The 27,095-nt window shown below is 44.5% G+C and overlaps 1 protein-coding gene across 2 annotated transcripts in view; it reads left to right on the top strand.

Annotated features, from left to right (window-relative positions):
* GLS (glutaminase) overlaps positions 1-27,095 on the top strand; it is a 1,258,313-nt gene that overhangs the window by 851,506 nt on the left and 379,712 nt on the right. For both annotated transcript variants that reach the window (XM_044303244.1, XM_044303245.1), the window contains exon 12: positions 8,708-8,884. In XM_044303244.1, coding sequence (XP_044159179.1) covers positions 8,708-8,884 — 177 coding nt within the window. The remainder of the gene's footprint in view (positions 1-8,707; positions 8,885-27,095) is intronic.

The raw sequence follows: 27,095 nt of genomic DNA, 5'->3' as shown, positions 1-27,095 counted from the left end.
CTGAGTCTTCTACAGATACGTTTTGTTCATTCATTTGTGTTTTCCTGTATCCCAGGTGACCCTGACTCCCTCCGTATCAGGTGTAGGGAGCCGGTGGTCGTGTCCCCTCACTATTATAGGGTGTTCAGGTGTTATACAGTCGAGGAACGAGGATATGCGATCATCTACCATTGAGATTTTTGCATAGGCTGAGCAGTTAGGGAGAGAGCCAGGTCTGTTGCACGGCTCTCCCTTTGGTTCCTTAGTTTTGGATCCAGTCAGTCGGATCTTCATTTTGTGTCTTCTAGTTTTCTGTACACCTTCCGTGACAATATAAACCGCCAAAACCGTCTCAAGCATGGATCCGGTTTCACTTTTGACTGAACACATGCAGGGTCTTTCATTGGAGGTAGCAGATCTCCGTAAAACTGTTTCTCAGTTTCAGGTGACCGGTTCAGCTTGTGTTCATGGAGTTTGTTCTGAGCCTAAGATCTCGCTCCCGGATATGTTCTCCGGGGGTAGTGAGAATTTTGTTTGTTTTAGAGAGGCTTGCAAACTCCATTTTCGCCTACTTCCCCATTCCTCTGGTGATGAGGAGCAGAGGGTGGGGATCATCATCTCGCTGCTCAGGGATAACGCTCAGTCCTGGGCCTTTTCGCTGCCGGTGGGGGCACGGCCCCTCTGTTCAGTGGATGATTTTTTTAGACCTGGGTCAGATATATGATGATCCGGATCGTATTGCTCTGTCTGAGTCTAGACTACGTCTTTTATGCCAGGGTAAACAGTCCGCAGAGATATACTGTTCAGAATTTCAGAGATGGGCAGCTGATACTGGTTGGAATGATGCTGCACTCTGAAGTCAATTTTGCCATGGTCTTTCAGATGGATTGAAAGATGCATTTGCCTTTCATGAGAGACCTACTTCCTTGGACTCCACCATGTCTCGGGCCATTCGTATTGACAGGCGTCTTAGAGAGAGAGGAAAGATCACCCTTTCCTGTCATACTCAGTCCAAGGACAGTGCGGCGGTCTCATTCAGTGCACAGGGGTCTCAGTCGCTCTCAATCCCTTCTGAGCAGGAGCCCATGCAGCCTGGTTTGCTTGCCTCTGACAATAGAAGATTTAGCTCTCATAGGAATGTTTGTTTCTGTTGTGGAGGTATAAATCATTTGGCAAATGTTTGTCCCTTTAGGAGATTCAGGCAGTTTTTTGAGAGTAATAAAGAAACAAATAGAAAAAAATCCTCTAAAAACGTTCCATCTGTTACTATTGGCAAGGTTGATGCGGAAATTGAAGGTTTTCCATTTGCTTGTAGTTCCCGTTTTGTCCTACCTGTCAGGGTGGCGCTAGAGAGCAAGAACATTTTTTGTGAGATTTTTGTAGATAGTGGAGCAGCTGTCAATCTCATTGATAATCAATTTGCTATAACTCATGGTTTCCAGGTATGCACTTTGGGAAAGGATATACCTGTTTTTGCTATTGATTCCGTTCCACTTTCTCAGAAATCGTTAAAGGGCATAGTTCACAATATCCGTTTGATTGTGAGTGATACTCATGTTGAGGATGTGTCATGTTTCGTCCTAAGCGGGTTGCCTACTCCTCTAGTGTTGGGGCTACCCTGGCTCACTAAACATAACCCCACCATTGATTGGCAAGCGAGGCAAATAAATGGTTGGAGTGACTTTTGCTGAGAGAATTGCCTCATGACATCTGAGGTTTCTACTAAGACTGTACCATCTTTTCTCTTTGAATTTTTGGATGTGTTTTCTGAGAGTGGTGTTCAGGACTCCCCTCACAGGGAGTACGATTGCCCTATTAATCTCACCCCAGGCGCCAAGCTGCCTAAATCTCGTTTATACAATCTCTCCCAACGTGAAAGGGTCGCTATGCTTGCTTATATCTCTGAGAGTCTGAGAAAGAGACACATACGACCCTCAAAGTCACCTGTTGCCGCTGCTTTTTTCTTTGTTATGAAAAAAGATGGTTCTTTAAGACCAGGTCTGGATTTCAGGGAGCTGAACAGTATCACAATTCGTGACCCTTATCCGCTTCCTCTGATCCCGGACCTGTTTAACCAGATTGTTGGGGCTAAAGTTTTTTCCAAGTTGGATCTAAGAGGGGCATACAACCTGGTCAGGGTCAGAGAAGGAGACAAATGGAAGACGGCCTTCAATACCCCTGAGGGCCATTTTGAGAATTTGGTTATGCCTTTTGGTTTGATGAATGCTCCAGCCGTCTTTCAGCATTTTGTGAACAGAATTTTTTATCATTTAATGGGGAAATTTGTATTAGTGTATCTAGATGACATTTTGATTTTTTCTCCTGATTTCAAAACTCATAAGGAACACTTACGTCAGGTCTTGCTCATCCTGCGGGAGAATAAATTGTATGCTAAACTGGAAAAATGTGTGTTTGCGGTTCCAGAAATTCAATTTCTGGGGTTTCTTCTCTCCGCTTCTGGTTTTCGCATGGACCCAGAGAAGGTCCGCGCTGTGTTTGAGTGGGAGTTTCCTGAGCATCAGAAGGCGCTGATGCGTTTTTTGGGTTTTGCCAATTATTACAGGAAGTTTATTTTGAATTATTCCTCTGTTGTTAAACCACTCACTGATATGACTAGAAAGGGGGTAGATTTTTCCTCCTGGTCGGTAGAGGCGCGTAAGACCTTTTCTAATATCAAGGAGAGTTTTGCTTCCGCTCCCATCTTGGTACAACCTGATATTTCTCTGCCCTTCATAGTTGAGGTGGACGCTTCTGAGGTGGGTGTGGGTGCGATCTTGTCTCAGGGTCCCTCTCCTGCCAAATGGCGACCGTGTGCCTTTTTCTCGAAGAAACTCTCCTCCGCAGAGAGAAATTACGATGTGGGAGATAGGGAGTTGTTGGCCATCAAGTTAGCTTTTGAGGAATGGCGCCATTGGCTAGAGGGAGCCAGACACCCTATAACCATGTTTACTGACCATAAGAATCTGGCCTACTTGGAGTCAGCCAAGCGTCTGAACCCGAGACGGGCCAGATGGTCTTTGTTCTTATCAAGGTTTAATTTTGTTGTCACGTTCCGCCCTGGGGTTAAGAATGTGAAGGCAGATGCCCTGTCACGTTTTTTTCCGGGAGGTGGGAATTTTGAAGATCCGGTTCCCATTTTGGCTGAAGGTGTGGTGGTCTCTGCTCTTTATCCTGAATTGGAGGCAGAGGTTCAGGTAGCTCAGTCAGAGGCTCCTGATCTTTGTCATACTGGGAGGTTGTTTGTGCCTCTCGCCTTAAGACACAAGATTTTTAAGGAGCACCATGATACTGTCCTTGCTTGGCACCCGGGGGCACGAGCCACAGTGGATCTCATCGCTCGGAGATTCAGGTGGCCGGCGCTTCGCAAGTCGGTTGAGGGTTTTGTGGCAGCCTGCGAGACCGGCGCTCGTGCCAAAGTCCCTTTATTCACGGCCATCAGGTCCTCTCCTTCCGTTACCCATTCTTTCCCGTCCTTGGACACATCTGTCCATGGACTTCATTACGGACCTGCCTCGTTCCTCGGGGAAGACTGTGATTCTGGTGGTGGTGGACCGTTTTAGCAAAATGGTGCATTTCATTCCTTTTGCTGGCTTGCCCAATGCTAAGACGCTGGCGCAGGCATTTATTGATCACATTGTCAAATTGCATGGTATTCCTTCAGACATAGTCTCTAATAGGGGCACGCAGTTTGTTTCCAGATTCTGGAAGGCTTTCTGTTCTCGCTTGGGGGTTCGGTTGTCATTCTCTTCTGCTTTCCACCTGCAGTCGAATGGCCAGACAGAGCGCGTCAATCAGAATCTGGAGACATATCTGCACTGTTTTGTGGCGGAGAATCAAGAGGATTGGTGTTCTTTTTTGTCCCTTGCTGAGTTTGCTTTAAATAACCGTCGTCAGGAGTCCTCTGATAAGTCACCATTTTTTGGTGCATATGGGTTTCATCCGCAGTTTGGGACCTTCTCTGGAGAGGGGTCTTCTGGTTTACCTGATGAGGACAGATTCTCCTCGTCTTTGTCATCTAGTTGCACTGATTGCATCCCTTCAAATCCCTTCCCATACTGCATCACTTTGCGGTTTATACAACTTCCTGGAGTGTGAGCATGCTGAATGCTACTACTGAGTTTTCTACAGATAAGTTTTGTTCATTCATTTGTGTTTTCCTGTTTGCTGGATCCCAGGTGACCCTGACTCGCTCCGTATCAAGTGTAGGGGGCCGGTGGTCGTGTCCCCTCACTATTATAGGGTGTTCAGGTGTTATACAGTCGAGGTACGAGAATATGCGATCATCTACCATTGAGATTTTTGCATAGGCTGAGCAGTTAGGGAGAGAGCCAGGTCTGTTGCAGGGCTCTCCCTTTGATTCCTTAGTTTTGGATCCAGTCAGTCGGATCTTCATTTTGTGTCTTCTAGTTTTCTGTACACCTTCCGTGACACTTAGATTAAAAGCTTTTTTTGATACCAATGTTGCCAACAGTGGTACACCTAATAATGACGTTGCTGAATTGTCTTTAGCCAAATACGAGTTAAGTTACAAGAGTAATTTTAAGCCTCCACACAACAATCACATTGTTGAATCATATGTCCAAATAGTTACTAAACAGATTAGAATACTGAAAGAACACAGTAGGCAGTTACATTACAAACCTAATATGACACATAGTGAGAGGGAAGCCCTTGAAAAAATTGACACAAAACATAGATATCACTATCAAACCAGCTGACAAGGGGGAAGGGGGGGGCTGTTGTCTGTTGTGATTGTAATTGACACGGACAGATATATTGGTGAGATACATAGGCAGTTGGATGACTGGGAGGTGTATGAAGTATTGAGACAGGACCCCAAATGGGAGATTGCCTGGGTGGTAACAGACATTGTCGACACAGCTCAGGCATAGGGCTTTATTGATCAAGATTTATGTCAGTTTCTCAAGTTACCGCACCCCATCACCCCTCTGATATATATTCTCCCTAAGATACATAAGTGTTTGATTGACCCCCCCAGGCAGACCCATTGTATCTGGCAGGGGGTCTATCTTTAGCACTATTGCTATCTTTTTGGACAGACTGCTCCGTGTCGCCGACTTGGAGCGCGAACATATGCAATGGGGTCGGATGTTATCTAATATGGATCAGGTATACATTTGCATTATAATGAGTCACAGACAGCCTGACCGGAGTTTGGGCTGCTTTTAATTTATACGCATCTATTGATTGGGTTGAGCCTCTAGGTGATTGGCACTATTATGATATAGGAGTGGCCACTCCTGTGTATTTATGGTTGCCAGTTTTATCATTTGTATACTCGATGAAGGCTACTGCGTAGCCGAAACGTCGTACTTTACTTGTGTGTGCACTCTAGGCTTCCAATAAACAGATGCACCTGATATGCTTCTGTGATTTTTGCTATCTACTATTGTTCTTTTGACTGCTGTGGATATGTGGTCCCATCGCGGCTGGTGCATTCCGGGATTGGTCGAGAGATTAGTTTGTGCTGCTCTACAACTCTTCTTTTGCACCCCTTTAACAGTGACTTTCACAGAGACCGCCCCTTTAAAAGTGACTTTCACAGTGACCGCCCCTTTAACAGTAACTTTCACAGTGGCCACCCCTTTTAACAGTGACTTTTACAGTGACCGCCTCTTTAACAGTGACCTCCCCTTTAACACTGACTTTCACAGTGGCTGCTCCTTTAACAGTGACTTTCACAGTGACCGCCGCCTTTAACATTGACTTTCATAGTGACTGCCCCTTTTAACAGTGATTTTCACAGTGGCCGCCCTTTTAACATTGACCTGCACAGTGAATGCCCCTTTACCAGTGACTTTCTTAGTGACCGCCCCTTTAACAGTGACTTTCTTAGTGACCGCCCCTTTAACAGTGACTTTCACAGTGACCACCCCTTTAACAGTGACTTTCACAGTGACCACATTTTTAACAGTGACGTTCATAGTGGCTGCCCCTTTTACAGTGACCCCCCCTTTAACAGTGACTTTCAGTGACCGCCCCATTAACAGGCCGCCCCTTTAACACTGACTTTCACAGTGACCGCCCCTTTAACATTGACTTTTACAGTGACCGCCCCTTTAACAGTGACTTTTACAGTGACCGCCCCTTTAACAGTGACTTTCAAAGTGACCGCTCCTTTAACATGGATCTTCATAGTGCCTGCCCCTTTAATAAGTGACCTCCAGAGTGCTTTCCCATTTAATAACAGTGACCTTGACAGTGCCCGTCCCTTTAATAACAGTGACCTCCACTGCTCCCATCCCTTTAAAAACGGTGAACTCCACAGTGCCCGCCCCTTTAAGCAGTAAAGAAAAATGGCTGGGTTGTTATGGAAACTTGCAGTCTTGTTTTGGCTAATATATTTTTGGGGAATATCTCAGGAACTGTACGTCCTAGAGAGCTGAGACCCGGTCTAAAATCTTCCCGAACACCTGATGTACCTGTGTGCCAAATTTGGTGAAGATCGGTCCAGTCGTTTGGTCGTGCATAAAGAACGTCAAGACCGACAAACACAGACCACTGTTAAAGGGGCGTTCACTGTGAAAGTCACTGTGAAAGTCACTTTTAAAGGTTTAGGCACTGTGGAGGTCTCTGTTAAATCAGTGGGCACTTTGAAGGTCACTGTTAAAGGGGCGGCCACTATGAAGGTCACTGTTAAATGTGTGGTTAATGCTAAATGGGCAGTCACTGTTAAAGGGGCGGGCACTGTTGAGGTCACTGTTAAAGGGGAAGGCACTCTTAAAGGGGCGGTCACTGTGAATGTCATTGTTAAAGGGACGGGCACTGTGGAGGTCAATGTTAAAGGGGCGGCCACTGTTGAGGTCAATGTTAAAGGGGAGGGCACTGTGAAGGTCATTGTTAAAGGGGTGGGTACTGTAGTGGTCACTGTTATGGGTGAAACTGTCTATCTTCTTACGACACACGGAAACATAAAATAAAATAGATTAAATATATCCTTCTGCTAGTGTGTATATATTTTTATATATATATATATATATATATATATATAAAATGAAAAAAGAGGGCAGCACTCCATCAAGTAAAAAAATGAAAATACTTTAATTACCCATATGGGACAAGCGACGTTTCGGCTCAATGTGTGAGCCTTTCTCAAGCAGCCTTTCTGCTTGAGAAAGGCTCACACATTGAGCCGAAACGTCGCTTGTCCCATATGGGTAATTAAAGTATTTTCATTTTTTTACTTGATGGAGTGCTGCCCTCTTTTTTCATTTTATCTATTTGGATTGGCTTTTATCCGTATTTGGGCCAGCTGCACCCACATCTTTCATTGACGGTGCTGCCACTGAATCTTTTTTCTATATATATATATATATATATATATATATATTTTGTATATCTGTCTACTCTCATATACTGTACATATATCTATATACACTCACACATACTGTACATACAGTATATCTTTATACTCACACATATATTATGCATATACACTTACACACGCTGTACACATTGCTATACACAAACAAACTTACTTGTATCAGAGGGCAGAGTGATGTTAAAACTCACTGCCCTCTCAAGCAGACAGAGTCTGCTGGGTTCGCAGAAGAGTGTGACAAGCAGGGAAAAACGATATACCAGAGCTATGGAGGTACACAAGCCAAAAGCAGAGGGTAGCAGCAGCCTGGTAAGAAGAAGGAGGAGGCAGCGTCAGGTCACGCTCCTCACAGAACGTCCTGACAATAGCGTCATTACGTTATGGACACTAGTCTGAGGCTGGGCTTGTGGTGGTGATCTGGCCTATTCAGACACTGAGCGAGGTGCTAAATAAGTTGCGTGGCTGCAGATTAGAGGGAAGTGGCCAGCTCACTGGAGCTCTAGCAATGAGCTCTTCCATCTGCTTACAGCTCTGTACATATTGTTAGTTCCGTTGGCCGAGGCTGCTAACAGCTGGTCAATAGGGGTTTTGGCTGTCTGATCGCCATCAATCTGATTTAAGTATCATCAATATTAATATCCTGGAAAACCCCTTTACGAACTTTAATTTCTCATTAAACAATTGACATATCAGAAATGCTAACAAATTCCTTGACTACTCTCTTTATTAGTCTACTGTGAATTATACAGTTAAGGCTTCGTTCACATCACCGCTAGGCTTTCCGTTCTATTTGTAATCCGTTCAAAATAACGGAAATAAATAAATAACGGAAAGCCAAAGGACAGTAACGGAAAGAATATTTTCTGTTTTTTTAACGGATTGACTAAGCTGATCCGTTTAAAAAACGGACACAATGCATCCTTTTGTTTTCCGTTATGTTCCGTTATTCATTGTTATTAAACGGATCAGTTTTTTTCTGTTTGTTTAAAAAAAAAGGAACAGAAAAATGGATTGTATAACGGATCACATACAAAGCAATCTGTTACAATCGTCACTCATTGACTTTATTGTAAAACAAAACGGATCCGTCACAAATCCGTTATTTTAGATGGGAGCAAAAGTCCTGTAGGATTTTTTTTTTCCGTCTAAAATAACATGAAGCTGACGGAAAGGAGCCAAACGGTGTGTAACTGACACTTTATCACCTCCATAGAATTGAATGGGATATACAACGGATCTGTTTATTTGCATTTTATTCATCCTCTGAACGGATGAATAGAATGAAAATCCAGATGGTGATGTGAACGAGCCCTAACTAAAGTATTGTTTTTACAAGTTTAGTTCTTATTATGATGTTCTTCATATTTTTCTTTTTTTTCTATTTAGTTGTGTTCCATTGAAGTGACCTGTGAATCTGCTAGTGTAATGGCAGCAACGTTGGCTAATGGTGGCTTCTGTCCAATAACTGGCGAGAGATTGCTGAGTCCAGAAGCAGTGAGAAATACATTAAGTTTAATGCATTCTTGTGGGATGTATGACTTCTCTGGCCAGTTTGCTTTTCATGTAAGACTACAACAAGTAAACAATTTCAGTTAATCTGTTATATTATTTTAGTACTAAGATTTTTTTTTTTTTTTTTATTTTTTTTTATTTGCAAAGCTCAACTATATTGCAGCTAATTCATATCAATGAATATTCCACATTCAGAAAACTTTTCAGTAAAGGGTGCTAGTTGATCACATAACACTTGTTATGTCCTATAGTGGTCCTATAGTGGTATATTCTTTCACCTCACCTGCATAAATTCTGCTTTCGAGTTACCTATCGGCTTGTTGCCTACCAGATAATCCTCCAATGTCCTAGGTTTTTATTTTAGTTTCCTACAGATTATTAAAACCATTTAAATTGTACTTGGTAAATTGGTTCTAATATTTTGTGTTATTTGAAATTGCCTCTATGTACTTGATATATATATCTTGATATATGAACTGTATGTGCAATGATAACAGTAGACTCTGCAATGCAATTAAGCCCGTTGTGCACCTTGATGTAACAACATAACCAATGTATGCTAGGAGTGTATGGAGTGTGTTCATGAGCTAAACCCACTCTATATGTGGTGAGTGCTGGCTGTGTAATACAGCTTACATCTGCCTGCAATTCCCAGCATTGGAAATAACTCCAATCACAGCAGAAGTGGCCAAAATCATTAAAAACCAAAATATAGTATTTAGGAATTATAAAAACAAAAACAAAAAAACATGATGACAGGCAAATTTATAAGATTAGGCAGAGAGAGACCAAACAGGTTTTTAGAGCTTGTAAAGCACATGCAGAAGAGAAATTAGCTCAGTCAGGGAAAAAAGGCGATAAGGCATTCTTCAGATACATAAATGAAAAAAGGAAACTAAAACAAGGAATTACAAAATTAAAAACAAAAGAAGGAAGGTATATGGAAGAAGATAAAGAACTAGCTGACTGTCTCAATGAATACTTGACACGGACGGTGTACAGGAAACAAGGCAAAGCAACCTGCATAAATGACTCGCTGGATCCAAAAACTAAGGAACAAAGGGGAGACCCCTGCAGAAGACCTGGCACTTTCCCTGGCTGCTCAGCCTATGCAAAGATCCGAATGGTGTAGGTTTGCATATCCACGTACCTTGACTATATAACCCCTGAGCACCCTACAATAGTGAGGGGACACGACCACCGGCTCCCTACACAAGATACGGTGGGAGTCAGGGTCACCTGGGATCCAGCAAACAGAAAATAACAGATAAATGTTCAACACTTAGCTTTTGTAGCAGACAGGAGAACAAGACCAGCATGCACACACACTCCAGGAAGAAGTATAAGCCGCCCAGAAAAGCATTCTGGGGAGGAATTTAAAGGGAAGCAATTAGTCCAACACATGACAGCTGAGAGAGGCTAACGAGATGAGCAACTGAATACCACAACAAAGGAAGTCAAGGAGGAGGTTCTGAAAGGCCTCTGTCAGAGCTTCTCAGCTGTCTGGTTGTGACAGTACCCCTCCCTCTACGAGTGGACTCCGGACACTCAGAACCCACCTTCTCAGGATGGGACCTATGGAAAGCCCTGATGAGACGAGAGGCCTTAATGTCCGTCACTGGGACCCACATCCTCTCCTCAGGACCATACCCCTCCCAATGAACAAGGTACTGAAGAGAACCGCGGACAAGATGAGAATCCACAATCCTAGAGACCTGAAATTCAAGATTTCCATCAACCATAATCGGAGGAGGAGGCAAAGGCGAGGGTACAATGGGTTGAACATAAGGTTTCAATAAGGACTTATGAAAAACATTATGGATCTTCCAAGTCTGAGGAAGATCAAGACGGTATGCAACAGGATTGATGAAAGACAGGATTTTGTAAGGCCCAATAAACCTAGGACCCAACTTCCAGGAGGGAACCTTCAATTTGATATTCTTGGTAGACAACCACACCAGATCACCAACATTCAGGTCCGGACCAAGCACACGTCTCTTATCTGCCACACGCTTATATCTCTCACTCATGCTCTTTAGATTATCCTGAATCTTTTGCCAAATAGATGACAAAGACGAGGAGAATCTGTCCTCATCAGGTAAACCAGAAGACCCCTCTCCCGAGAAAGTCCCAAACTGCGGATGAAACCCATATGCACCAAAAAATGGTGACTTATCAGAGGACTCCTGACGACGGTTATTTAAAGCAAACTCAGCAAGGGACAAAAAAGAACACCAATCCTCTTGATTCTCCGCCACAAAACAGCGCAGATATGTCTCCAGATTCTGATTGACGCGCTCTGTTTGGCCATTCGACTGCGGGTGGAAAGCAGAAGAGAATGACAACCGAACCCCCAAGCGAGAACAGAAAGCCTTCCAGAACCTGGAAACAAACTGCGTGCCCCTATCAGAGACTATGTCTGAAGGAATACCGTGCAATTTGACAATGTGATCAATAAATGCCTGCGCCAGCGTCTTAGCATTGGGCAAACCAGGAAAAGGGATGAAATGCACCATTTTGCTAAAACGGTCCACCACCACCAGAATCACAGTCTTCCCCGAGGAACGAGGCAGGTCCGTTATGAAGTCCATGGACAGATGTGTCCAAGGACGGGAAGGAATGGGTAAGGGAAGGAGAGGACCTGATGGCCGTGAATGAGGGACTTTGGCACGAGCGCAAGTCTCGCAGGCTGCCACAAAACCCTCAACCGACTTACGAAGAGCAGGCCACCAGAATCTCCGAGCGATGAGATCCAGTGTGGCTCTTACCCCCGGGTGCCCAGCAAGGACCGTATCGTGGCGTTCTTTAAAAATCTTGTGTCTTAAAGTGAGAGGCACAAACAACCTCCCAGGAGGACAAAGATCAGGAGCCTCTGACTGGGCTGCCTGCACCTCTGCCTCCAATTCAGGAAAAAGAGCAGAGACCACCACACCTTCAGCCAAAATGGGACCCGGGTCTTCAAAATTCCCGCCTCCCGGAAAACAACGTGACAGGGCATCTGCCTTCACATTCTTAACTCCAGGGCGGAACGTGACAACAAAATTAAACCTAGAAAAGAACAAAGACCATCTGGCCTGTCTCGGGTTCAGACGCTTGGCTGACTCCAAATAGGCCAGGTTGTTATGGTCAGTAAATACGGTAATAGGGTGTCTGGCTCCCTCTAGCCAATGGCGCCATTCCTCAAAAGCCAACTTGATGGCCAACAATTCCCTATCTCCCACATCGTAATTTCTCTCTGCGGAGGAGAGTTTTCTTGAGAAAAAGGCACACGGTCGCCAATTGGCAGGAGAGGAACCCTGAGACAAGACCGCCCCCACTCCCACCTCAGAAGCATCAACCTCAACTATGAAGGGTAAAGAAACATCAGGTTGCACCAAGATGGGAGCGGAAGCAAAACTCTCCTTGATATCAGAAAAAGCCTTACGCGCCTCTACTGACCAAGAAAAATCTACCCCCTTTCTGGTCATATCAGTGAGTGATTTAACAATAGAAGAATAATTCAAAATTAACTTCCTGTAATAATTGGCAAAGCCCAAAAAACGCATCAGCGCCTTCTGATTCTCAGGAAGCTCCCACTCAAGCACAGCGCGGACCTTCTCGGGGTCCATGCGAAAACCAGAAGCGGAGAGAAGAAACCCCAGAAATTGAATTTCTGGAACCGCAAACACACATTTCTCCAGTTTCGCATATAATTTATTCTCCCGCAGGATGAGGAAGACCTGACGTAAATGTTCCTTATGAGTTTTGAAATCGGGAGAAAAAATCAAAATGTCATCCAAATACACCAATACAAATTTTCCCATCAAATGATAAAAAATGCTGTTCACGAAATGCTGAAAAACGGCTGGGGCATTCATCAAACCAAAAGGCATAACCAAATTTTCAAAATGGCCCTCAGGGGTATTGAAGGCCGTCTTCCATTCGTCCCCTTCTCTGACCCTGACCAGGTTGTATGCCCCTCTTAGATCTAATTTGGAAAAGACTTTAGCCCCAACAACCTGGTTAAACAGGTCCGGGATCAGAGGAAGCGGATAAGGGTCACGAATTGTGATACTGTTCAGCTCCCTGAAATCCAGACAAGGTCTTAAAGAACCATCTTTTCTCTTAACAAAGAAAAAAACAGCAGCAACAGGTCACTTCGAGGGTCATATGTGTCTCTTTCTCAGATTCTCAGAGATATAAGCAAGCATAGCGATCCTCTCAGGTTGGGAAAGATTGTATAAACGAGATTTAGGCAGCTTGGCGTCTGGGATGAGATTAATAGGGCAATCGTACTCCCTGTGCGGGGGCAAATCCTGAACTCCACTCTCAGAGAAGACATCCGAAAATTCAGATAGAAAAGATGGTACAGTCTTAGTAGCAACCTCAGAAACAGATGTCATGAGGCAATTCTCTCTGCAAAAGTCACTCCAACCATTTATTTGCCTCGCTTGCCAATCAATGGTGGGGTTATGCTTAGTGAGCCAGGGCAGCTCCAACACCAGAGGGGTAGGCAAACCGCTAAGGACGAAACATGACACATCCTCAACATGAGCATCACTCACAATAGTGAGGGGACACGACCACCGGCTCCCTACACAAGATACGGAGGGAGTCAGGGTCACCTGGGATCCAGCAAACAGAAAATAACAGATAAATGTTCAACACTTAGCTTTTGTAGCAGACAGGAGAACAAGACCAGCATGCACACACACTCCAGGAAGAAGTATAAGCCACCCAGAAAAGCATTCTGGGGAGGAATTTAAAGGGAAGCAATTAGTCCAACACATGACAGCTGAGAGAGGCTAACAAGATGAGCAACTGAATACCACAACAAAGGAAGTCAAGGAGGAGGTTCTGAAAGGCCTCTGTCAGAGCTTCTCAGCTGTCTGGTTGTGACAATACTTCTGTTCAGTTTTTACAAAGAAAAATGAAGGAAAAGGACCTTAGTTAGGAAAGAAGATTAATGAATCTTTTGATGCATGTGTCTTTACAGAGAAAGAGGTTCTAAGTCAGCTGTCTAAAATTAATACAAATAAGTCACATGGGCCTGATGGGATACACCCAAAGCTATTAAAAGAGCTCAACGGTGAACTAGCAAAACCATTAGCAGATTTATTTAACCAATGACTGGCAACAGGAGTCGTCCCAGAAGATTGCAAATGTGCCCATTCACAAGAAAGGTAGTAGGGAGGAATCGGGTAACTATAGGCCAGTAAGCCTGACATCAATAGTGGGGAAATTAATGGAAACCATACTTAGGCCTCGTTCACACTTCAGTGTTTGGTCAGTGATTTCCATCAGTGATTTGTGAGCCAAAACCAGGTGCAACTCTAAACACAGAACAGGAGCAGATCTTTCCCTTCTACCTCATGTCTGTGGAGGCTCCACTTCTGGTTTTGGCTCACAAATCACTGATGGAAATCACTGACCAAACACTGAAGTGTGAACGAGGCCTTAAGGAGAGGATTGTGGTACATCTAAAATCACATGGATTGAAAGATGAAAAACAGCATGGGAGATCATGTCAAACTAATCTTATTGATTTTTTTGATCGGGTGACTAAAATAATAGATTGTGGAGGTGCAGTAGACATCGCTTATCTAGACTTTAGTAAGGCTTTTGATACTGTCCCACATAGAAGGCTTATCAATAAATTGCAGTCTTTGGGCTTGGACTGCCATATTGTTAAATGGATTAGGCAGTGGCTGAGGGACAGACAACAGAGGGTTGTAGTCAATGGAGTAAATTCATGGTCATGGTCTTGTTACCAGTGGGGTACCTCAGGGATCTGTTCTGGGACCCATATTGTTTAATATCTTTATCAGCGAAATTTCAGAAGGCCTCAATGGTAAGGTGTGTCTTTTTGCTGATGACACAAAGATTTGTAACAGGGTTGATGTTCCTGGAGGGATACACCAAATGGAAAAGGATTTAGGAAAACTAGAGGAATGGTCAAAAATCTGGCAACTAAAATGTAATGTTGATAAGTACAAGATAATGCACCTGGGGTGTAAAAACCCAAGAGCACAATATAAAATCAGTGATACAGTCCTTACCTCAGTATCTGAGGAAAGGGATTTAGGGGTCATTATTTCAGAAGACTTAAAGGTAGGCAGACAATGCCATATAGCAGCAGGAAATTCTAGCAGAGTGCTTGGGTGTATAGGGAGAGGAATTACCAGTAGAAAGAGGGAGGTGCTCATGCCGCTATACAGAGCACTAGTGAGACCTCATTTGGAGTATTGTGCTCAGTACTGGAGACCATATCTCCAGAAGGATATTGATACCAGGAAAGATTAAAGGACCTTAACATGTATAGCTTGGAAGAAAGATGAGACAGAGGGGATATGATGGAAACTTTTAACTTCATAAAGGGAATCAACAAGGTAAAAGAGGAGAGAATATTTAAAAGAAGAAAAACTGCTACAAGAGGGCATAGTTTAAAATTAGAGGGGCAAAGGTTTAAAAGTAATAACAGGAAGTATTGCTTTACTGAGAGAGTAGTAGATGCATGGAATAGCCTTCCTGCAAAAGTGGTAGCTGTAAATACAGTGAAGGAGTTTAAGCATGCATGGGATAGGCATAAGGCCACCCTTCATATAAGATAGGGCCAGGGGCTAATCATAGTGTTCAGTATATTGGGCAGACTAGATGGGCCAAATGGATCTTATCTGCCGACACACATTCTATGTTTCACAGTCTTTTACCTCCTCAGGTGTGTCAGTCAATATTGACCACACCATCTGATAGGTTTGTCAGCAGCATTGGCATCATTCGGACCTTCGATTGGCACCCCTTCAGTGAAGGCTCCCATAAGAGAGTTAGACTCTCTCTTTACTGTATTGCAGGGCTGGCCAACCTGCGTCTCTCCAGATGTTGTAATCAACTACTATTCCCACCATGCCCTGTTGTAGGCTGATAGCTGTAGGCTGTCTGGGCATGCTGAGAGTTGTAGTTTTGCAACATCTGGAGAGCTGCAAGTTGGCCATCCCTGCTGTATTCAAAAAGGGGGTTGTACTATTTCTACCTATAGCAGTCACAGTTCCAACCATACACAGTGCAGGTCTCTCCCAGATAGCAATATATGTATTTAGGTAAGGATGGAAGTTATGGCCTTCTTTCCTCTCTATCTTGCTAAAGTTTTTCTATTGAGGGTGACTGTACTTTTGTAATGCGCAAGTAGGAGTACAGGTTGAATTATACTATTGGCTAAGTTCCTAAGTGTGTAGGTTGTCTTAACTGTAATACCTCCACGGCAGTAAAGCATTTTTTTTCCCTTAGTGGTGGTTATGTTACTGAATCCAGTGCCTGGTCATGCAGATTCCAAGCTCTCCAATTCCCTCCTTTATCTTTCTTGCTGTAGATCTTGCAGCAATCACAGAGATTTGTCTCAAAACCCTGAGGCCCGAGGAGAGGGGACACTGTCCTGTGCATCCTCCCTCTCCTAACACTCCTAGAGCACTCTAGAGCTAGGGGTGGAGCCTGTCACCACTTAGCAACACCCAGCAAAGGGCTATGTTAGAGTCAGTTAATTCCATTCTTAGCCCAGTGGTCCGTGCCGGTGCCGCTGCCCCTAACTGAGGGCACGGGCGCCAGCTCCCTCTTTTTCCTCCTGCCGCCATGCTGACAAACGTGGCAGCAGGTAACTTAACTATGCTATCTGTGTTCCATGCCAGGGTTTCCTTCCTGCTGGAGACTTGCACTGGTGTTTGAGCTTGCGTGGATGTGTCTCTCTTCACCTACGAGGCAACACATACACTCCCTCTGTCTCACCATCTTATGGCTGGATTTCAGCAGGTATTTAAAGGCACTTCCTACTATAGGAAGATGCCTGAGCAACCTTTATGGTTTTAGCTTGTCTATCTCCAAGTGCTAAGGTGTCTCACTTGTCTGCTTTGCTGTGTACCGGATCTTGCTTATTGAACTCCTGGACTTTGCCACCTGCCTCTGACCTCGGATCTCGTTTATGGACTTTGTTGACTTACTGACTTTGATTAATTGCCACCTGTCCAGACCCGGAACCTCCTGGCCACTGACTCAGGGACTGCTCTGGAGTAGCCCCTGGCAACTACGCTAACGGCCCAAGCCTATCCTCACCATCGGAGGCTCTAGTGAAGACCAGGTAGTGGCTTAGTTACGCCCCTCCAGAGTATACCCAGTCAGTGGTGCAGTGGCTCCACACCCGCTTACATAACATCCATCGCTACTCTATGCCCATGCAAGCCCTAACAACAGTACAGGACTAAAGTAGGAAGTATGCTCTGGCATGGAGAGCAGATGCAACAATTAAGGTACCTGCCTCCTGCGCTTGTCAGCACAGCGCATGGCAGCAGAAGGGAAAGATACTAACAGTACCCCCTCTTACACCTCATCTCCTCAGGCCTGGCTGAAGAAGGGCATTGATGTTCTCTATAGGTTCCCAAGATCTTTCCTCAGAGCCATACCCCTTCCAATCCACAAGAAACTGGGTTTTACCTCTACTCTTCTTCATCCCCAGAATAGCTTTCACCTCATAGATGTTTTCATCACCAACCACAACAGGAGCTGAGACAGGTTCTTTTGACTAAACTATTCAGGATGACAGGTTTCAGTAGGGAGACATAAAAGGAATTCGGTACCCGGAGAGAGGCTGACAGCTTAAGCTTGTAGAAAACATCATTAATTTGCTCAAGAATCTCAAATGGCCCGATGAAGCGTGGACCCAATTTGTTAGAGGGTATTTTGAGCCTAATGTATTTGGAGGCAAGCCATACTTTATCACCAGGACGGAACTTAAGAGAATCTCTACTTCTTTCATCAGCAGCCTCTTCAGAAGTAGTTGCGCTCAGGAGCTTTAAAGGCCCTGGAGAAGAAGCCACAGGTTGTCATCCCCAGAAAGACTTGAGAAAGCACCGCTCCAGCTCCAATAGCTCCAGAAAAAAATGCTTATTGGCATCAGGACAATAGAGTACTGGAGCTGTAGAGAAATTCAGCCTCGGCTCTCCAACTCTTGGGATCAAGGCTGAGATGGGAGCTGTCAAGGAAGAGAAGTGTGGCGCAAAACTGGCGGTAGTAGTTGGCGAACCCCAGGAAACCTGGAATTGCCTTTAGACCAGAAGGATGAGGCCACTTCAAAATCAAGGACAACTCAGGATCCATCTGCAGGCCAGTATCAGATATTATGTACCCCAAAAATGGAAGCGAGAATTGTTCAAAAATGTGTATTTTTTTTTTCTATTTGGCTTACAGATTATTCTTTTTAGGATCAGGTGGATCTGTTTCTGGTGGGAGACCAAATCTGAGGAGATTAGAATGTCGGCAATATAGACCACAACACAGGAATAGAGTAAGTCTCTGAAGATATCATTGATTAATTCTTGAAATGCTGCCCGGGCATTGCTTAGCCCAGAGGACATGACCAGATACTCATAGTGACCGTCACGACTGTTGAAGGCGGTCTTCCACTCATCCCCTTGACTAATTCAGATCAAGTTGTAGGCCCCACGCTGATCTAATTTGGAGAAGATCTTAGCTCCCCTGAGGCGGTCAAATAACTCTGGAATAAGGGCAAGAGGTTATTTGTTTGTGACTGTGATTTTATCGAGACCCCTAAAATCAATGCACGGCTGGAGAGAACCATCTTTTTTCTTCACAAAGAAGAAGCCAGCGCCAGCCGCAGAAGATAATTTCACCACAGGGAGGTGAAAATAGCAGGAACCAATTCAATGGGACAATCATAGGGCCTGCATGGAGGTAATGTCTCAGCCTCCTTATCATCAAAGACATCCGCATAGATGATTATGTGATATGCTGCGGGCAGATCTTGAAGATTTGGTGGTACCCGGGGAGACCGAGCAGGCTGAACAGGAGTAATACATTATTCAAGGTAGGACTTTACCCAAATAAGCACCTATCCAGACTTCCAATCAAGAACAAGTTCATGGATACGGAGCCATGGTAGTCCCAAAAGGACAGGATGAGACGGAGCTCGCACCTTCAGTTTCACAGGTTCAGTAGTAAATTGTACAGACTCAGATAGAGCCCTTTCATTGACAGATGGCACCATCAATGGTCTCTGCAGGAGTTGAAATCTCAGCCTGAGGCTACTTTCACACCAGCGTTCGTCGGTCCGCTCGTGAGCTCCGTTTGAAGGAGCTCACGAGCGGACCCGAACGCCTCCGTCCAGCCCTGATGCAGTCTGAATGGAGCGGATCCGCTCAGACTGCATCAGTCTGGCGGCGTTCATCCTCTGCTCCGCTCGCCTCCGCACGGCCAGGCGGACAGCTAAACGCTGCAAGCAGCGTTCAGCTGTCCGCCTGGCCGTGCGGAGGCGAGCGGATCTGTTCAGACTTACAATGTAAGTCAATGGGAACAGATCCGCTTGAAGATGACACCATATGGCTCAATCTTCAAGCGGATCCGTCCCCCATTGACTTTACATTGAAAGTCTGAACGGATCCGCTCAGGCATCTTGCGCACTTAGAAATTTTTCTAAGTTATTAATGCAGACGGATCCGTACTGAACGGAGCCTCCGTCTGCATTAATATGATCGGATCCGTTCAGAACGGATCCGATCAAGCGCTAGTGTGAAAGTAGCCTTAAATGAACATATTAAAAAGAAAACTAAAAGTGTTTATTAAATAACTAGTAATAAAAACTGGGGCATTGATGCCAACAATCTGTACCTACAACGGGCTAAGGGGACAGAAGATGATGAGCGGAATAAAATATTGCCCTCCCTCACCCTGCCCCCCACCAAATTCTCTGGAAAACCACAGTGTGAGAGCCAGAAAGGGTATCCACTAATTAAGAAACCTCAGTTAAATTATGACTGTTTAGATACGAATGACCATATGCCGTCTTGTAGTTCTCAGACGGCCAAGCATATATGACTGTGGCGTCACACAAAAAAGTGTATTGGCACTATAATACTCGTTTGTGACAGCGCTCAATACAATATGTGTAACTGACTGCCCAGGATTAAATTCTATAACCCAGGACAAGTCTACCTAACAGTGGATATCTGCTGCCTATATAGAGTTCACAGAGCCCAATCAGCTTGTGAACTCCTACACTGCTCAACACATTTCTAAGCAGGGACACTTCCCCACGTGTCATCAGGAGCAGAGATAGATGAGGCTATAAAAACAGGCAGTTCGCCGCTGATGATGTGCATACAGCAACTCACTGGCGCTAGGATGGCCGTACGGGGCAACTTCTGATGCGGGACTAAATAACTTATGCCCCACCCCTTGGGTGTAAACTTGCGGCTGCCAGCCAATCCGGAGTATGGGCGAGTCCGATGACTCCACCCCAGAGGCCGGCTAACCACGATGCCAGATGACACACCAAAGGGAAGCTGAATCAGCGCTGAAAGATACATAGGGGGAAAATACAGGTGGCTATCAAAGAAAGCCAAGCAAGGCGTATATTAACTGTGGTGCAGGAATAAAAACAGAGGCAAAAAAGAGAGGGGGCCACTTATTGGGGCACATATCATGATAGGTGGAAAGCCACCTGAATATTGGATTGGTGATTTCAGGGTGGCTTCAGACACGCAGTAGCAGGTATGAGCGTCCCTTATGACAGCTAGGGACCTTTGGGGCACCAGGGCATTATCCTGTGTATGAAACCATCCCCTGTCAATGAAATTAAATAATTCAGGGTGAATAGCAATCAGGTGCCTTCACTCAAAGGCTGTCCCTAGTGTCACCACCATCCCAGGAGCGACCAACTCACACCGTTTCATAGACAGAGACAGGTACTGTCCTAAATAACTAGTATGGACAACTCACACCATATAGCTTGTAGGAATAATTCAACACCCATCAGATAAAACATGCAAAAAAGATTGCATCATTAAGTCATTTTGGGTAGATCGTGTCCATATTAAAGATCCACTGGGCCTCTTTGCGCAAAAGTTTTTGGTCAATATTGCCCCCCCTTCCCCCCGTGGAGACCCTTTAACACATTATATGTCCTGGAACTTAATTACTTTGACTTTCCCATTATGCTGGTCTCCACATGTCGTGCAATCGAGGTGTCTTTCCTGTTTCTGTTATATGATACGTGCAATTAATGAAGGATCTGATTGTATAATCGATCACGTATGTTCCAACTCCGTCGGAAAGTTGACTTTGAATAATCGGATATCAGACCTCGTATATCAGGGTCCGACTGAAGGATACCCCGATTATCTGACAGTATGAATAATTCCCTACGACCATTCCACAGTAGGAACACGTTGTCGATGTATCTAATCCACAAAGGGATTGCTGACATGTAACTGTCCATGGATTCATGAAACGCCACCTCCTTTTTCCACCAGCCCAGGTAGAGATTGGCGTCAGTAGGGGCACATGGACTCCCCATCGCCACTTCCCTGAGCTGGTGGAATATCTGACGGTCAAAAAGAAAGACATTGTGTGTCAACACATAGTCCATCTCTGCAGGAGTTGGACTGGAATATTATATTGATCCACTATGGCTTGCTGCAAGAAGTTTCCTGCTGATCTGGAATTCAGAAGTCAGGGGTAGAGAGGAATTATCTTCACCTAAGGTCGCCTCTCCAACAGACCCTAGGCTCGGGAGTTTCCCAGCTTCAGAGGACAGGAACAGAGAAGATGTCCAGCACCACCACAATAGAAGCAAAACCCCCTTGTATGACGGTGTTCACGTTCTTCCTCAGTCTGCCCGACTTGGTCGACCTGCGTGGGTTCTGGTGTAGCAGCAGATGTGGAAGGCTGAGGGACTGAAGACCGCAGGAAAGAAGACACTGGGCGATATGGTCTACTCTCACGTGCAACCTCCTTAGCACGTTCCTGGAAGTGCAGATCAATCTAGGTGGCCAGGGAAATAAGGTAATCTACGGTAGAGGGGACATCCCAACCGGCCACTTCATCCTTAATTTTCCTATAAAAACCCTTCCAGAAGGCGGCCACTAAAGTATCATTATTTAAGCACAAATCAGAGGCAAGGGTCCGGAACTGGACTGCATACTGGCCTACGGACTGACTACCTTGATGCAACCGCAGTATAGAAGACGTGGCCAAGGTGGTGTGTCCTGGCTCGTCAAATACCCTATGGAAAGCCTCTAGGAAAGCCTGTAGATTCATAACATGTTTGTATTATAACCATGGCGCGATCAGTCATATATTGACAAAAAATAATTTTTTCAGAATTTTTGTACCCTAAATAAATTTGCAATCAAAAGACATTGGTGTGCCGTGGATTATCTACTTATTCTGCGACTGAAGTCCTCCGCGAGCACCCATCACCTTACAAAGGTGTGCGGACTCCACAATTTCCTCTAATTGTAGATTCATAACAACCCGGTCACTTCTATCCCAGAATGTGTTGATCCAAGCCAGGGTTTCTCCTGTAAGGTGCGACATTAAAAAAGCGACCTTGGCTCGTCAGAAATAAACTGATGCGGCAACAGTTCAAAGTGCAGAATGCACTGATTAATGAAGCTTCTTCACTATTTAGGGTCTCCATTAAAGTGCGGCAGAGCTGACAGATGGGGGCTAGATCTTAGCACATAGGTAGTCAGCGGAGCAGGTACCAGGCTAGTCGCAGAAGCGTGAGCTGAAGGTGCGGGGTTGGTGGGCGTCAGGTCATTAAGGTGCATGTTTACATTGCGCAAATAGGACAGAATCTGACCCTGACGTACTCTCTGCTGAGCCATCTCCTGTTACTGTACAATTCAGTGAGGCTTGGGTTCTGAGCAAACAGTTATGCAAGCGGGTGTGGACCCACTGTGCGACTGGTCTTCAGTATAGCCTCTGATGGCGAGTATAGGCTTGGACCGTTAGGGTAGTCACCAGGTACTACTTCAGAGAAGTCCCGGAGTCTGTGGCAGTTGGCCAGGGGGTCAGAGATACCGGTGCAAAGGCAAAAGACGTAGTCAAGATTCAGAGCAGGCAACGAGCAAGCAAAATCTATAAATGAAGTCCAAGGTCAGAGGCAGACGGTAATCAAGCAAAGTCCGTAGAATCAAGAAGCAGGGTCTGCTACACAGAAAAGCAGAACTTCAAAACACCTTTACACAAGATACTAGACAAGCTAGTGACCACGATTGCTCAGATGCCTTACTGATGCAGGAAGTGCCTTTAAATACTTCCTGCAATCCAGCCATAGGCTGGGGTATAGATAGTGTGTATATGCTGCCTCACAAGGGAAAGAGACACACCCATGCAAGCCCAAACAACAGTACAGGACTCAAGTAGAAAGCATGGAGTGCAGATACAACAGATAAGCTACCTGCTGCCTGCACTTGTCAGCACAGCACATGGCAGCAGGAACAAATCAGGGAGGCTGGCGCCCATGCCAGTGAGTAAGGGGCAGCAGTGCCGGTACAGACCGCTTTCTTATATGTTTACAGTATCTCACATTGGCATTGTTTGTTCTGGAATCCGCTCCACGGTTTCCTTACAGCCCTGGCCCAAGCATGCTTGCTGCTTGTTCCCTACATCTGTATCTCTGGTACCTTGCTCAGGTACCTCCTGGTCTGCCTGGACTAGCTGCCTCGTGTGCCAATCCTCCTCAAGAGGCAGCGACCTGGTGTTCCCGTCGTGAAAGTCTATCACCACCATCAGGAGTACTGATGAAGAACGAGGGGCTCACTTAGACAACGCCCTTAGGTAAAACACGTGGCACATTGAGTTCACACCTGATAATTTGTGACAGTTACATCCAGCAGGCTGGTCCGGTGCAGTGGTATTTGTCTGGCCGCTTCTCACCATATTTGCTGGGTTCCAACCAGATCTCTGATGATCCCTATTATAGTTATTGGGACCAGACTGCAAACGCTGTAGCTTCCAGCAATTCAGGATACAGAGAGAACATGCAAGGCTCTATGTTCTAATCTCGGGCATCTTTTCCCCATTATCTTATTCGCCTTGGCAGCAGCTGCCAGACACTGGTTTCTATAGCTTAGTTTGCTCTTCACTAAGTCCTTTTCCATGTCAGAGTTACACAGTGTTTTACCATGTATTCCTTCCCATGTGCATAACCTTACATTTCTCAGTGTTAAACCTCATCTGCCACTTTTCTGCCCAAGCCTCCAATCTATCCAGATCCATCTGTAGCATCTGTTTATTGTCCTCTTCCCTGTTAATTACTTTACAAAGTTTAGTGTCTGCTAAAATTTAGATTTTACTGTGCAAGTCTTCTACAAGATCATTAATAAATATATTGAAGAGAATAGGGCCCAATACTGACCCCTGTGTTACCCCATTAGAGACGGTGACCCAATCTGAGTGTATGCCGTTATTAACCACCCTCTGTTTTCTATCACTGAGCTAGTTACTTACCCACATGCAGACATTTTCTCCCAGTACAAGCATTCTCATTTTATATACTAACCTTTTATGTGGTACCATATCAATTGCTTTGGATAAGTAAAGGTATACGACATCCATTGATTCGCCACAGTCAAATCTAGAACTTACCTCCTCATAGAAATGGATTAAATTAGTTTGACATGACAGATCCCTCATGAAGCCATGCTGATATGGCATTATTTGCTTATTTTTATTGAGTTACTCCAAAATAGTATCCCTAAGAGAACCTTCAAACATTTTTCCCACGACAGATGTTAAACTTACTGGTCCATAGTTTCCAGGTCCTTTTTGAATATTGGCACCACATTTGCTAAGCTCCAATCCTGTAGAACACTCCCTGTCAATATAGAGTCTTAAATATCAGAAAAAAAGGGTCTGGTTATGATATTGCTTAATTCTCTTAGGATACAGGGGTGTATTTAATCGTCTTAAGGTGCCGCTGTACTTCTTCCTGGGTCAGACAGGGCACTTTTAATGGGGAATTTACTTTTATATTCTGCATTTCATCTGACAAATAAACTTTCATCAGTTTATTTTCCTCCAAGAATACAGTGGAGAAAAAATATTTAATAGCTTTGCTTTCTCCTCATCGCTGTCTGGAACTCCCCCCTCATCTATCTGTAAAGGACCAACACCTTCAGATTTATTTATATAATTCAAGAACATTTTAGGGTTAGTTTTACTCTCTTTGGCAATGAATCTCTCGGTCTCTAGTTTTATTGCCTTAAGGTTTGTACCTCACAATTAGATTTTAGGATGCCTTTAAAAATATCCCATATTGTAGCTGTATTTAAATTTTTGAGGACTTTGTCCCAGTTAGTTAGGCCAATGGCCTCTCTCAGTTGGCAAAAATTTTCTTTTTGTTTTAAGTTTGGTATTTTTGTGCCTCCCTGAAGAAACACTCTTTTGAATGACAATTTGAAAGTTATTACTTTGTGGTCACTATTTCCCAGGTGTCACCCAACCGGGACATCTGTTGTTTTACCGGGTCTATTGGTTAGTACTAAGTCCAGTATGGCTGTTCCTCTAGTCTGGTCCTAAACCAGTTGGGAAAGGTAATTGTCTTTGGTTATTGCCAAGAACGTGTTTCCTTTATCAGATCTACATGATTTGCCGCCTCATCTATCTTGTTTATTAGTCGATTTTCTGTGGACTCTGGTATATTAGGTGGCTTATAATATTGCAGTTCAGATAGCCTAAGGCTAATAGGTTCCCGTTTTTGGTCTAGTTTAAGACATAACATTTATTTCATTATTTTAAAAAAAATATATAGAAGAAAAAAGAAATAAGTGGTTAAAAATGAAATGCAGCTGGGCTTTTTGGCACTGGGATAATGTTATTGCTTGTAAGTCAAATACTTTTGTCAACAGTCACTTTCCTCTATTTTCTCTCTCTATCAATTTCTGGGGATGAGATATTTTCTCAGTTCTCAGCTTTCTGACTATTATTGTCTTTGTGTATACCGAGATCTTTACTCTCTATCCCTATATACTATGATTCTAAGAGCGCTGTTGTCTAATATTCTTTGTCTGTCCCTTCATTCCCTAGTTTTCATCTAGGAGTGAATTCCCCTTGCCGCTTGTGTCCGTGTACCAGGTGCCTGCAGTGCACCAAAACACGGTCACTAAGTCACAGCCACACTTAGCCTAAAACCTAAATTGCAGCTCCCCTAGTGCAGCCCATACCTATGATGGCACTTGTAGCCAACAGAGAAGTCGGCCCAATTCTCCAGGAACCCAAACCCCTTCTTTCTACACCAGTTCTTGAGCCACTTGCTAATCTCCCTAATTTCCTGCTGCCTTTCTTGTGTGGCTTGTGGTATAGGTAGTATTTCAGAAAACACCACCTTTTGAGGTCCTTGCTCTAAATTTGTGACTTAAATCCCTAAAATCTTTTTTAAGGATACTCCACCTACCTCTAACTTTGTAATGCTGGATCTTCGCAAGCCCCTTCTAGTTATCTGTCAACCCTATCCGTGATATGTTGAACTCGAGTGCCAGGAAGACAACACACCGTTCGACGATCCCAGTCTTTGTGACAGATTGCCCTATCTGTACCCCTAATAATTGAGTCTCCTACTACCAGCACCTGTCTGGCCTGTCCTGCTCTCCTGGTCCCCTGCTTACTAGAGCTGACATTCCCCTGACTGACAGAGGAAGTGTCTTGCTTGCAGCAGTGCTTTCTGTAAAAATGCATCCCCCTCAACTGCCAACCTTGCAAACTTGTTGGGGTGTGTCAGATCAGGGCTAGCCTCCTTGGCACTCTTCCCTCTACCCTGCAATTTAAATGTTATCCAGCCTCCATGCTACCACCCTACCCCACATCTACCCCATAGAGCAGGGATGGCCAACCTGAGGCTCTCCAGCTGTTTCAAAACTACAACTCCCAGCAAGCTCCCAGCAAGCCCACACTGCCTATAGCTATCAGCCCATAGTAGAACATGGTGGGGGTTGTAGTTTTATAGCAGTTGGAGAGCCGCAGGTTGGCTTTCCCTGCCATAGAGTACCTGCTCAGTGAAAAGCAAACTGTTTTCCAGAAAGCTTCTCAGTGTCGAAACTCGCTCATTTGGATACACAATGTTCGATTCCAAACTAGTAATTTACTCCCTCATGCACCCTCAAACGGCTGTTCCAGGACTGCCTACATTTCAGAAGATGTGCACTAGACTGCGTTGTCAGTAATGGAACACATACTAATGGGGATTACGCGAGAAAATAGAAAGATAAAATACAAAACAACAATGCAGTAATAAGCAGCTGACACACTGTAGTCCCTTCATAAAATCTCTGAATCTCAAGTCACTCAATCTTAAATCACACATTTAATACAAACACACACTTGAAATCAAACACACAAACGCTCGCAAATTCCCGTTGTTCGTCTGCTTGTATAGGTGTTGCTCACAAACAACTTCAAACCAGACTGCAGTTTTTTTTCCTTTGGATTCATACTGATG

Source organism: Bufo gargarizans, chromosome 8 (genome assembly GCF_014858855.1).
Source record: "Bufo gargarizans isolate SCDJY-AF-19 chromosome 8, ASM1485885v1, whole genome shotgun sequence".
In the NCBI taxonomy this organism is placed as follows: domain Eukaryota; kingdom Metazoa; phylum Chordata; class Amphibia; order Anura; family Bufonidae; genus Bufo; species Bufo gargarizans.
The sequence above is the reverse complement of the archived record's forward strand: the minus strand, read 5'-3'. Positions and strand labels throughout refer to the sequence as shown.